This window comes from Crocuta crocuta, unplaced genomic scaffold (genome assembly GCF_008692635.1).
Source record: "Crocuta crocuta isolate KB4526 unplaced genomic scaffold, BGI_CrCroc_1.0 scaffold62, whole genome shotgun sequence".
Taxonomy (NCBI): Eukaryota; Metazoa; Chordata; class Mammalia; order Carnivora; family Hyaenidae; genus Crocuta; species Crocuta crocuta.
This window is the reverse complement of record NW_027529173.1, coordinates 3,490,596-3,504,246: the sequence shown is the minus strand read 5'-3', so window position 1 is coordinate 3,504,246 and position 13,651 is coordinate 3,490,596. Positions and strand designations below refer to the sequence as shown.

Genomic DNA, 13,651 nt, shown 5'->3' with positions numbered 1-13,651 from the left:
TTTGAGATGGGGAGGGGGGAGGGGAGAAGAAAAGGAGGGGGAGAAACTTTTCCCAGAGAGGGAAAGGAGGTAGAAGATTGGTTACTATGATGCATGTGATTGGATGACAGTTTTGTTTAATCATCTACCTCGATATTTTCCTATGAGTACTGTTTGTTTGCTAAAAGAGTACATAGGATTAATCATACTAAATAGAGTTCTATTAATAGAACACTCTTCATTCTTTGGACCATTTATTCCAGTATATAATATTCCAAATATTTCGCTCATATGAAAGTAGTGAATTGGTGATTTGTAATACTCTTATGAAAATTATAATGTAAGTGGTGGCATTATTGGGAAGGAAAAGGATTGAAGGTATCACTCNCTGTATATCATAAACAAAATTAGGTTTTCACTTAGTTTCACTGGTGGCCTAATAACTCAGATATGAGTGGCTTTACAATTGTTAGAAAGACTAGCATGAAAGTCACTTACATCTACATTGAAAAGCTTGAAATATTAAACTTTTATACTTTTATAACACTAGTGGAATTATGAAAAACATTTCATTCATTTATATCTCTAGGTAAATTTCAAATAGCTGTCCTTTATTGTATAACTTTAACAGCTTCTTATTTAAATGTTTAAGTGTCGAACAAGTATGTGGTCACTGTAAAAATATGAAAGTTTGGCCAACATAAAAAAATTAAAAGAAATCAATTTTGTCACTACTTAAGGTTAACAATTTTAATATTCGGTGCAGTTATTCCCCTAAATCCACATAAGACACCTTACCACTTTTTAAATTTGCTATTTGGGGCAGTGTCCCAATTTATTAAATAGTCTTTGAAAATCTGAATTTAAATAACGGCACATTAGTCTTGAAGCCTACATTATTATTTTTTTTTTTTATGAATCCCAGGACCATCTATTGATCATTTCCTATCAAACCCAGCACTGAGGAAATAAGGGTTTAGGGCAGCCTGAACACACTGAAGAGGTGAATGCTGACGTGTCTGAGTAGGGCCAGCAGGGGTGCTGTCATGGATGCGGCTGCCACATTCCTGGTGTCTCTGACCTTAGACTTACTTAACATTAGAGTCTGGATTCTATTAAAAGTATTTTGTGTTTTTCCTTTGCAGGAGTTACCCCCTACCATGACAAATATTTAAAAATGGTTTTTTTTTTTTAAGTTTGGAAAGCAACTTTTTCTCAAAAGAAATTTATAGTTCAAATTTACACCAAGTTCTCACTAACTGGAGCAAGCCAGGTTTTCACTAAAGCTTCGACTTTCCTCTGTAAAACATTAGTCACTCCCTTGGAAGAAGCACTTTTTTTTTTATAGGCAGTGGGATAAAGCAGCCACAGATGTGCATGTAATGTGATGGGCTTTAGAGTGTACCTGTAAAGCTTTTTTTTTTTTTTAATTTAGAGGGGGAGAAAAGATGAAAGAAAAAGACTGAATTGGGATGCTAAAATAACAGTGATTCACTATTAAGGAAATGATAACTTTTTGATCTGTTCAAATGGTGTTTTCTTTTCCCCTTCTCTTTATTCTTGGGAAGTTCTTGAGGTTGTGCCAAGTCATTTTCATTGCTCAGTTTTTAAAGGTATTCACCATTCCCATGTGTAACTGGTCGCCTTTTTACTGTGCAGGACTGTAGTGACGCCTGTGGGCAAAGAGTTTGATCCAGACATGGTCCTAGTTTCCGCTGGATTTGATGCATTAGAAGGCCATGCCCCTCCTCTGGGGGGGTACAAAGTGACAGCAAAATGTGAGTATTATCTTTTAGGAATTTATGAAATGTTAGGACATATTAGGTCTTTAAAACGGATGGCACCTTTTACATTTGTCTCGTAACCTTAGGTAAGACTTTTGAAAACAGTTAAAATCTATTTTGTCAGATTCATCTCTCTGTATATGTTTGCCTTTAAAACAAACAGTGTTAAATTGTTTTCTTTGGTAGACTTGATGGGGCATTTCAGAACCTTTATGTTTTCCCAGAGTCCTGTTTTACTACTTAAAGGCAGAAGTGATAGGACTTCTATTTAAAATGCATTAAAAGACATGAGAGATCATGAGTCTAGAAAAGCTACTGGGCTTTTTGCAAAGAGAATGGAAGTCACTGTTTTTATTCCATTGTACATGTGGTAAAAACACATGTTTCCTAATAATGCTATGGTCTCTTGGTTTTGAATACAAAAGTATAGTTGCCCTCAGCCAGTGGCTATCTACAAGCGTATGGACAATGCTCAGGATCTCTACTGGTCTTTCGTTTTACAAAGATTAACTTTTTGGTTATGTTCCTTAGCATTTGGTGTTTGTTCTACTGCACACCAAATGAATAAATGAATTTTGTGTTATGCATGCATTTCAATAGTGTGACCTAATGATATCTGACTAGAAAGAGGCTTTCGTCGAGAACAATTCTCATGCTCTCTGAGTATGAAAATAAGCATACATATAGTCAACACATACAAATGTATGCTGGCACTCTGGATATGTATAAAAGAGAAGAAGAAAAAAAGCAGAAGTCCACAAAGAATAGGATTGACTATTGTGTATTTTAATAGGAGTTGAAACAAGTAAAAACAACCTAAATAGTTTTTAAGTGTGAGAGATGAGTTTAGAGCAAATGTATTTTATTAATTTAAAAAGAACCAAAGAACCAGCACCATGCCAACCTTTGTTTTTAGTTGGCTTCTCATGTGAGAGAGTTTTTTGTGCTCTAATTGTTCCAGTAACATTGTTAGGTAGTAGCTATTTTTAACATCTATTATTTACCCAGGGTTTTTGGTGCCTTGTTGTCTATTGAAAACATATTGAAAGAGGCAACTCCACAAACACAAACAAAGCATAATAATTCACAAGTTTGGTAAAATTGAATAGAGAGGTGTTTGGTTTTATCAGATGTCTTTATGATCCCTTTTCTTTCTTCATGGAGTTCCAGTCAAATGGAAGTACATTTTTCCACTGCAGATAAACCTCATTAGCATCAAGAATGGTGAAGAGTTTAGTTTAAAAAAAAAGAAAAAGAAAAGAGCTTTTACCCAAGTTGAGATAAACCCAAACAATAGAAAACACATGGAGCAAAGACAGAAATCTAGAAAAATCCAGGAATCTCCCTCGGGAAGGAGGAATGTTTGTATTTGGGTCTTTCTTCCTGCCAAGGAGGCAAGGTATAATGAGTCCATTTCTCAGAACTAGCTGCTAGGAATTGATCTTTTTGTTTTCTTTTTTGTTCATTTTTTGTCAAGTGAAGTTCAAACATTAAGTGTCATCTTGGAAGGTAGAATAGAAAGTAGGAATAGCATCATTTATTTTAGGCATAGATATAAGAAGCATGGTTTCTACTTCTTTTTAGCTTCAGTACAATGCACCAGGACCTTTATTATATTGTGTTTCTTTATCCATTTGGGGGGAAGCTATTCATTGCTTTCTATGCCAAGATGAGTTTGTCTATAGTCTCTCTAGCCTCTTAGCCCTCTTTATCTGTTTTCCCTTCTTATATAATTTCTACTCAACATACCATCTGTTTCCTTACCAAGTGACTTGTTTCCTAAGAAAACTATACAAACATAAATTTTAACTGATTTAATAATTGGCCTCTCTTGAATACTTAGAGTTTAATAAGGAAAAGATAGACGATGAGAAAAGGAAATATTAGAACTCAGAGATTATAGTAGAGGCTATCTAAAACATATTTCATAGGTGAGAAAATTTATTTTACTATCTGAAATAATTGGGGTTAAAATCAAAATGCTTACTCTGAATTTGTAGTTAGATAACCTTGCATGAGACTTTCATTGGATTTGTTTCCACTAAAGAAAACAATGTTCATAGAATGCTTGAAAATCGACCACTTGGATGCACATTGCAGAGGCCATTTCGGTGCCCAAGACCCTTAATTCCACAAGTGTAGTCTGTGATAGACACTGACTAGTCCCCAGATACTTAAATGAAAAACCACAGAGCATCACATGTGGGCAACGGTTTGTATGTGTCATCTCCTACAGGCCTGAGTATGCCAGCTATATTTTTTAGAGATGCTACCATAAACTGGGTAGAGGTTAAGATGACCAGACAGCTGTATAGTTATTCCCCATATAGCTCAGTCCTGGCTCTCTTTGTTCTTTTTCTAACCACCTGGCAGATGCATTTATGTTGTTTTGGTCTGAAAGTTCTTCATAGGTGATCAATATGGTCCTTCACTGTCCTATGTCAGAAGTCATCTTCCATTTGAGAGGAGTCCTAAAATGAGGCTAAAAATGGATTAAAACCTATAGTAAAAAGTAGGTAGAAATTACAGAAACAAATTCATCTCCTAATGTTTTCCCATTCCACCTAAAGTCCCCTCTGTCCCAGGTAGAAGGTCCAAGGATTTTAGAGAGTGGTTTGGAAGATATTATTGTGTCAGAGATGCTAAAATTTTACTGCCATAGTACATTGAATAAATCTTTTAAAATAGTTTTGTTTAATACCCCTGAAAGTAAAAGATAAATTAAGTCAAAACAAAAGTGTTTTCGTTTGTATTTGGATATATAATTAGCTATCTGATTTTTTAAAAAAGAATTGGTTGATACTATGACAAAAATTTCAGTTCAAATATAAAGGTGATTTAAATCAAAGCTGATTCTTGGCAAGTACTCTTTTTCTTCCTTCCTCTCTTCTCCTCTCATTTCTTTACATATTAAATGTTCTCTACAACAAAAATACTCATATTTGTGTTGAAGTTTTAAATAAATTGTCTGAATTAGTTATTTTAAATCTATGCTAATTTTTCAATTAACCACCAGAATTAAGGCCTACATGGAAAGAAGTAAGTATCTTTGTGTCCTACCCTAAACCCTACATCAAACTTTACCATGAAATTTTCAGTGTATCTTTTTAAAACACTCTCATATAGGAGCTCCTGGGTGACTCAGTCAGTTAAGCTCTTAATATTGGGTCAGGTCATAATGTCAAGGTTCATGAGGTGGAGCCCCGTATTGGGCTCTGCACTGACAGTGTGAAGCCTGCTTGGGATTCTCTCTCTGCCTGTTTCTCTGCCCTACCTGTGCTCATGCGCTCACTCTCTCTCTCCTGCTCTCTCTCAAAATAAATCAGCAAACATTAAAATATTATTTAAAATACTCTCTTTCAGATCTAAATACCTTTAGGTTACAGTTTAAGAAGGTTGGCATGACAGTTAAGTGCCATGTTCCAACAATAAAATTGAATGAAATTAATTCACTAGATTACAACACTCCCTGGGTTTACAGTGTTGTCTACATAAAAAATATAGTTTCTTCAGTTCAAATTAATTTACAATAAAACATATATTTTCTTTCTTTTCAACATATTTACATATTCTCTGCTTTCATTGCCTTCGCATAGTGAACTATGTGCAAATTTCTTTTATCATGTGAACAACAGTTTTCCCTGTCTTTGGAATAATTCAGAAGTCCTTGTGGGGGCACCTGGGTGGCTCAGTCAGTTAAGTGTCCAACTTTAGCTCAAGTCATGATCTCATGGTTTGTGAGTTCAAGCTCCTGCATTGGGCTCTACGCTGACAGCTAGAGCCTGGGACACGCTTTGGATTCTGTCTCCCCCACTCTCTCTACCCCTCCTCTGCTCACATTCTGTCTCTCTCTCTCTCAAAAGTAAATAAACATTAAAAGAAAATTTTTAAAAAGTCATTGTGAGATGATAAAAAAATATGTCCCTTTTACAAACATGAAGCATTTTTATAGTCCTCCACAAATAAATAAATGTTATTTTGACATGTAAAGAACAACTATTAATTAAGGGGAAATCAAATAACTTACCTTAGTCTTGAATTATCATCTTCTTTTTGAGAAAATGTTTCATCCTTTTTAGTGATCCTCTTACTCCTTTTACCCCACTGTGAATGTCTGCCTGGCAGGGAGAGTACTGTTGTGAGACAGTTACCTGTATAAATGAATTCATACTTAGCTTTGAGTTTTTCCTGAGGAAGTATAAAAAATCCTTGATTGGCCAGTCCTTCAACAATAAGTCTCTAAGAAGTTGAGTGTTAAACTAGTCAACAAATAAGTGCCAAGAAACAAACTTGTTCAATAGATGAGGCTATGTTAGTCCACTTCATCAGCTTATGACAGATATATGTGCTTCATCCCTGAGTCTACAGAGTGTATGGCTCAAAATATCCTCTGTCTATGCATTTTATTTGTCCAGAGTCAAAAGCAGACTGAGCCAGAGTTTAATATATTTTAGTGAAGTTGACTTTTTTTTCTTGTTCTCCCACTGACGACTCTACTCATATCTTAATATGTCCATGGCTAGCCTCTGTCTCTAATTTTCTCCCCATTATCAAAACCTAGAAAGAACTTGATCCTATTCACTTGCATGTTTTTTTGTAATTGCTGTCCCCCTATCATTGCCACTTCTTTATAAGGCTTAGACAACATATTCATATTTCTTATAATATTTTAACTAACACAAACGTGTTTCTGACAGTGGTCACTTGTTCAGCATTTCCTTTTTAATAGAAATAGTGTTAAAAGTAATAAAATATTAAAGGGGGAAGTCATAGTTTCCTTGTAGCAGTAGGCCTTGAACAAAAGCACTAAGTTCCAGCTGTTAATACCTACTAGAATCTAGATGGTAAGATAATTCATTTCATTTTCTTTTAAATATTTTATTTCTTTCTGAGAGACAGAGAGACAAACAGCCTGAGCAGGGGGAGGTCAGAGAGAGAGGGAGATACAGAATCTGAAACAGGCTCCAGGCTCTGAGCTCGGAGCTCAAACCCACGAACCGTGAGGTCATGACCTGAGCCGAAGTCGGACGCTTAACCGTTTGAGCCACCCAGGCGCCCCAGGATAATTCAGTTCATCTCTGTTCAGAAAAGCAGGACAGTGGAAGAGTGAATCCTTAAAATAACAAACCAGAAGTAAAGATGAAAAATTAAAGGAAAGTACAGTGTCAGAAGATCTATGTTCAAATCTTTGTCTCTCACTAATTTTGCAATCAAATTAGTTTCCTTTTTTCATCTTAAAGTTTATTTTATTTATTTATTTTGAGAGTGAGAGCACAGGAGGGGCAGAGAAATAGGGAAAGAGAAAGAATTTCAAGCAGGCTCTGCACTGTCAGACAGTCATACAATGAAGAGCCCAGTGCGGGGCTTGAATTCATAAACCATGAGATCATGATGTGAGCTCCAAACAAGAGTTAGACATTTAACATACTGAACCAGTCAGGTTCCCCTCAAATTAGTTTCCTAATTAGAAGGAAATATGGGAGAGTAAAGAAATAACAAGTATACCTGCAACATAAGGAATAAATGATTAAGCATTTTGAGTTAATAGTTTTTAATTTTTTTGTGGTATCATTTCAACAATTCTAAACATTCAGCAAATATATGGGCATATAGATGATGTTTTTGAACACAAAATATACAACGCAAATATTGTAACTTGGAAAATATTTGAGACTCTTATTTGAACAAAATGGGAAGAGGTTAGCAAGAAGTCCTAGGAAGCTGTGCAACATTCTTGGTAAATAGTAGTTTATGGCCCATTCACTTGAAAGTCAGGTTAGTAAGAGAAGTGTCTACATCTCATTTCCATACCCATACGCATTCTTATTTAATAATAAATCTGGGGGTGATTGGAATAAATGGCAATGCTTTTAAAGAAAAATAATGCATTATTATTTTGTGATGAAGATAACTTAGGCTGTACCTGCCTAAAAGCTATGCAGTTTGTTTTGATATATTGAAGTGTACTTGGATTGTGACATTATTAATATGCTCATCAAGAGTGAGTTATCCATTGATGCATTTTTAGCAATTGAACTATCTGAAATACATTTGAAAGTCAAAAAATAAACAGCATGTATGAAATGCAAAAATAGATGCAGAAAGCACATTTATAAAGGTATAAACCTACCTTCTTGTTCTTGCTAAGTTTCTGCTTAACTTCTTACATATATAATTAGTGTACTTGACTGTCTATCTGATTTTACAACCTGCAGCAGATTTAAGGAGCCATTTAGAAGCAGAGGTAGATGAATGGATGATAGGCATATTTCTGTCTCTGAAGCTCTTAAATTTGGGGCCACAGACCTCCGAGGAGTCCATGGATAGAATTCAGGGGGCTCATGAACTTGGATGAAAAAAATTACATTATTATTTTTTTCGTAAAACAATTACTTGCCCCTTATTAGCTGTATGAATTTAAGAAGGTATTTCTTTTCATTATAAAAGTAGGCAACAAACCATAACAATATGAGTAAAGCAGGTGACTTTATCACCAATAGAAATGATAGCTATTTACATATCACTTTATTGCTGTGTAGGTATTTGCAATAATCAGTTACTCTCATCATTACTTTGAAGTGATGGTATAGATCAGACTTGCTGCTCAATTGTCACTTGATGCACGAATATAAAATTAGACGTATTGGACCATGAATTTCCCCCATATTTTGGTAGTTATATCAGTACAATAATTTCCTTTTGTATCTGTGTTCTTTATTTTATGCTTTAAAAACATTCTGAGAAGGAATCCATAGGCTTCACTTCAAATACACCTATGACTGTATGCACGTACGTGCACGTGCACACACACACACAATCTTTACTTTGAGACATAGTTTGTCTGTTTGTATTTGCTAATTTACTTCTCACATTATGCCTGACATAGTTATTCTGTTATATATAGTCCAACTCTGAAGCAAACCCTGAAAAAATATTTAGTGTTCAGTTTTTCCAAAGATTTCTTATCTGTAAAACAAACTTCAGATATGTCTCACATGGCAAAATCTTCATGTCTTGTAGATGGAAGTCACATAGAAATTATAAACAATTACTAAGCTTCACATCAACAATGTATACATTAATATGACTTTCTTTTAGGAAGAATACTCTTATACACCATTTTTTTAAAAGTTTTGAGTGATTTAAAAGGTAAATAATAAAAAATAATTATATAACAAATTCATTATTTCCACCATTAAGAATTGGCAGAAGTTAAATATTTTTCTATTTGTTCCAAGTCTTTTGTTTGCAAAAGAAATAAAACTTACCGTGAATGTGAGTTCCACATTAATCACTGCCCCTACGCCCTATCCCCCTTCCCTTTTTAACCACTGTCATAATTTGTGTTCTTTCAGTACACACACACACACACACACTACAATAATATTTTAGTGAGTATGTTTTTCAATGTACCATGTATAGCAAAAGGTAAGCATTGTTATTCTGTTCATATAGTTTATGGAACTTGCTTTTTTTGCTTTTAAAATCTTTTTGACATACACTCATGAATATTTATATATCTTTTTTTCAAAAAATTGTTTATTTTGAAAGATAGAATGAGAGCAAGGAAGTGGGGGAGGGGCAGAGATAGAGGGGGAGAGAGAGAATCCCAAGCAGGCTCCACACTGTCAGGGCAGAACCGAGTGGGAGGCTCTATTTCACGAACCATGAGATCCTGATCTAAACCAAGAGATCAAGAGTTGGACACTCAACTGACTGAGCCACCCAGGTGCCACTATATATCTTTTAATTTCTGTGTGTTAGCCATTTGTGGACATATACCATCATATATTTTGTCTATTCTCCGATTAATGGATCTTTAAGTTGTTTCCAGGTTTGCACTATTATAAACAATGTTAAGGTGAATATCCTTTTACAAGTCTTCTTTCATCCGACATTGACTTTTTTAGTCAGGTTGGACATCTGCTTCTTTTTTAGTACATAGTACTTAGGAGTGCCTGACTGGCTCAACGGTAGAGCAGGTGACCCTTGATTTTGGGGTCACGAGTTAGAGATTAGTTAAAACAAACAAACAAACAACTATATGGCAGTTACACTTAAAAATATGGAAGGCGATAAAGAAAAGAGTTCCTTCTACCTTTTTTAACTATTCCTTAAACCATAGTCCATATTCCTTGTATTTCACAAACATATAACCCAAGCAACTAATCTTGCTTCTTCACCTTTTTATACCTTGTGTATCATATCCCTTTCTTTCATTGAAAGTGGCACAGAGGATGTTGTTGTGTACTAATGTTCTTCAAGTCTAATATGAATGCCAGGGGGAAAAATAGACTAGAAGTCATTTAATAGATAAATAAAATATTATTTTCAGGTGTTTTCCAACAATACTTTGGAAATTAAATTGAAATTGAAAAGATTTTCTTCTCAAAGCTAACCCAGGTGGATACCCTGTCAGTGACTACGGAGGGCACTATGACCCTGAGGTTGAAAACACATCTGATCATCCAGTAGATGTGTCATAATCCTGGCCTAAGCTTAGAATGACCACAGGAATGTCACTCAACCTCTTGAAGATTGTTTTCTTTACTGGAAAGGGAAATTAATTTCATTTTGGCAGTTCTGTTGCTAATAGATGATAGAGTAATACCTGCTGGCAGTCATTGAGTTTTCACTCTGTGGTAGGTACTATACTCACAAGTTCTCTGCATTATCTCATTTCATTTTTATAATTAAGTGAGATAATATATATAAAGTGTCCTTTTTTGTATTTTTGTATTATTATATTTTTTGATCTTTTTACTGCCCTGAAATCACTAAAGATCATTTAATAGTCATTTACAATTCTAGTTTTTTTAAAAAGTGACAGAAAAATTAGGTGACTTGTTCAAAATCATGGAGCTGAAGAATAGGAAAACCACAACTTTATCTCGTGTCTATTAACTTCCAGCTTAACATACTTTCTACTTGATTCAACAAGGTATTAAAATATCCCAAATAAACTGGTAGAGTTTTTAATTGCTGTAGAAGCTTTATTCTGAATTGCAAAAATACAGAAAATAAAAGGAAATTTCCCCAACAGTAAATTTATTTGAATATAAGTTTTCAAGTCAAAAAGCTAAGTAAAGCTTTTCAGATATATGGGAGCTTACCAGTTTGTAGATAGTATTTACTGTTTTTCATGGAACATTCTGCATAAGAATCAGTCAGGGACTTAGTCTTTGGCTCCAAATTCCCACATACCAGACTCTTTGTTGTATTCATGAGCAAGTATATGGCCCCCTGAAGACAGGGGAAAGTGGATTTATAGGAGATTTATATTCAAAGATGTCCTATGCAACATAGTTCCTTGCAACAGTCAACATGGAGAAGCGACATCGCCAATGAAGAAGGGAGAATGTCAGCATGTTAAAAAAAAAATAAATCAGTTTTCGAAATAATTTTATTTTGAAATGACAGCCAAAATTTTATTCAATGAGTGCTTCATGTTTTACTATTACCCTGCCTTCATTTTCTCATTCAGTTGCCTGTTTCCTTACACCACATGACAACCCAGATACCAAATTGTAGAAGAATATTTTCCATCTGTAGTGCTTAGTTACTGATGTCATGAAACAATCCTTAGGCTAGGATGACTACTATTTAGCTTTGAAGAGCAAAATTACTGTAACTGGACCATAACTGGGGCCAGATCAACATTGCTTTTGAAAAGAAAATACATAAGCAGGATTTTCCCTGAAAGAGAATTCCAGCTTGCAACTGTAGAATAAAATGTGGACTGTATTTCATTGACTCTAAGATGTACTTTTTCATATCATAACATGTCTGAATTGGGATGCTTCTTACATTTGATGGCATTTCATTGTTAGATGAGTAATGTTTTTTTTTTAATTTTCATAGTGGTATGTAAAAAATGGTCACAATTATTTTGTGCTATAATTGATGACATCTTAGATTCAACAAAATACAGGATTTTGCTCTTTGAGATGTTGTTTTAAAAATCCCAAAAGTCATACTAAAATTACAGCTTAGGTATCCATTTTATATTCCCCTCTAGGTGTCCAGTGATTGAATAGAGTTGTGAGAAAGTAAAAACATAAAGTAAAGATATAAAACAAACGAACAAACAAAAAACATTATCAGGGAGAAATTTTAAAAAGTGGATTCTCATCATGTGAGTTTGCTTTTAGCTTACACAAAAATTATCCTTCCTTGGCCTGAAGTCTCCATCTGACTGTTTATTTTGATAATCACTCTGACTAAAACAATTGGTTTCCATTTCATTTTACAAATCAAATCAATACAAAATAGAACCTGTTAGTCAAACAATTTGTTAAGTAATGTCATAGGTCAGTACCAGTACTATAAGCATATGGGCCACAGCTACATGACTGAGAATTATCTATGAACATGTGTGTGGTGATGAAGTTATTAAAGAAATTATAAGGAATTAATGTGTACTTTTAGCCTACAGGAAGTTTTCCTCACACAACTCAAATGATCTGGAGAGAGTCATGATGGCCTAGTACACTGGCTCCCAAACTAGGAAGCAGCAGCATCACCTGGTAGCCTTGCTAGGCTTGCTGAGCCTCACTCCTAGAATATTTGATTCATTAGGTCTGGAATGGGACCTGCACTTTGCATTTATAAGTTCCCAGGTGGTGCTAATATTTCTGGGCTAGGGGCCAAATTTTGAGAACTACTGTGCTGGTTATAGAGAGAAAAAAAACACAGAATTTGGATTTAGTTGATCTACAGTTTGGGTCTAATTGGCTACCGATTCACTTTCCTGTGTCTTAATGCTCTTGTGTCTCAAACAGAAATAATACAAATTATATTGTTTGGGCTACATATAGGTCTATTATGATGTGCAATCAAATAAAGTAATGGAAATAAATGAAACAATGCTTTCCAATATGTGACACTCTAAGTATAATGAGGTATCAGTAATCTTGTGCCTGTTAAATTTGGGGACATTGTTTTCATACACATGAGGTAGATTCACATGTCAAATTACTTTTACAATCTTACATGAAAATAAATACTAAAATAGTTACTTTGAAATGTTTAACATACTTACTGTTTTAAATGTTTCTTTACTCATTTTGAGAGAGAGAACGAGTGTGCATGTGAGCGAGCCCAGGCAGAGGATAGGCAGAGAGAGGGAGAGAATCTCAGGCAGGCTCCATGCTGTGAGCACAGATTCCAAAGTGGGGCTTCATCCCACAAACCGTGGGATCATGACCTGAGCCAAAATCAAAAGTCAGAGGCTTAAGCCAACCAAGAGCCCCTAAAAGATAGTTTTAAGTATCTGAAATGCTTTTTGTTGAGATGTAATTGACATATTAAATTAGTTTCAGGTGTGCAACATTGCAATTAATTATTTGTAGGTATTGTGTAATGCTCATGCAATAACTCTTATTAACATCTAACACTATACATAGTTACAGGTTTTTTTCTTGAGAAATTTTAAGATCTATTCTCTTGGCAACTCTCAAATATACAATGGTCTCGAATATCCAGGTCTTATATAGTTTATAATTGAATATTTTTTACCTTATGACTACCTGTATGTGTTTAACTCACCACCACCCTTACCTCTAGCAACCACTAGTCTGTTCTATCTGTGAGTTATTTTGTTGCTGTTATTTTCTATAAGGAGATGGCCAGAATTCTGCCTATCTCCTTTCTCTGACTCCTTTCGAACAGAATCCCTAGGCTTGTCCCATGCAGTTCTGGAGTTCATGGGATAGATAAGTCACTAGGAAGTGCAGTGATTGTCTTCTTACCAAGTCTAATGAATCCAGAGAGTTATGGGTAATTAGGCTCCTCTGCCCAATATGTCTCTCAAGTAGTTTCAGACCAAGAGTCTCTTCCAAGGAATTCCCCTTATCTCTTTACCCAAGTAATCTGATTGTCATTTGGTA

General features: G+C 34.8%; 1 protein-coding gene across 1 annotated transcript in view; it reads left to right on the top strand.

The window, feature by feature from the left end:
* Positions 1-13,651, top strand: part of HDAC9 (histone deacetylase 9) — a 908,040-nt gene that overhangs the window by 778,954 nt on the left and 115,435 nt on the right. The window contains exon 24 of the mRNA XM_077757662.1: positions 1,639-1,757. Within this exon, the coding sequence (XP_077613788.1) occupies positions 1,639-1,757 (119 nt within the window). The remainder of the gene's footprint in view (positions 1-1,638; positions 1,758-13,651) is intronic.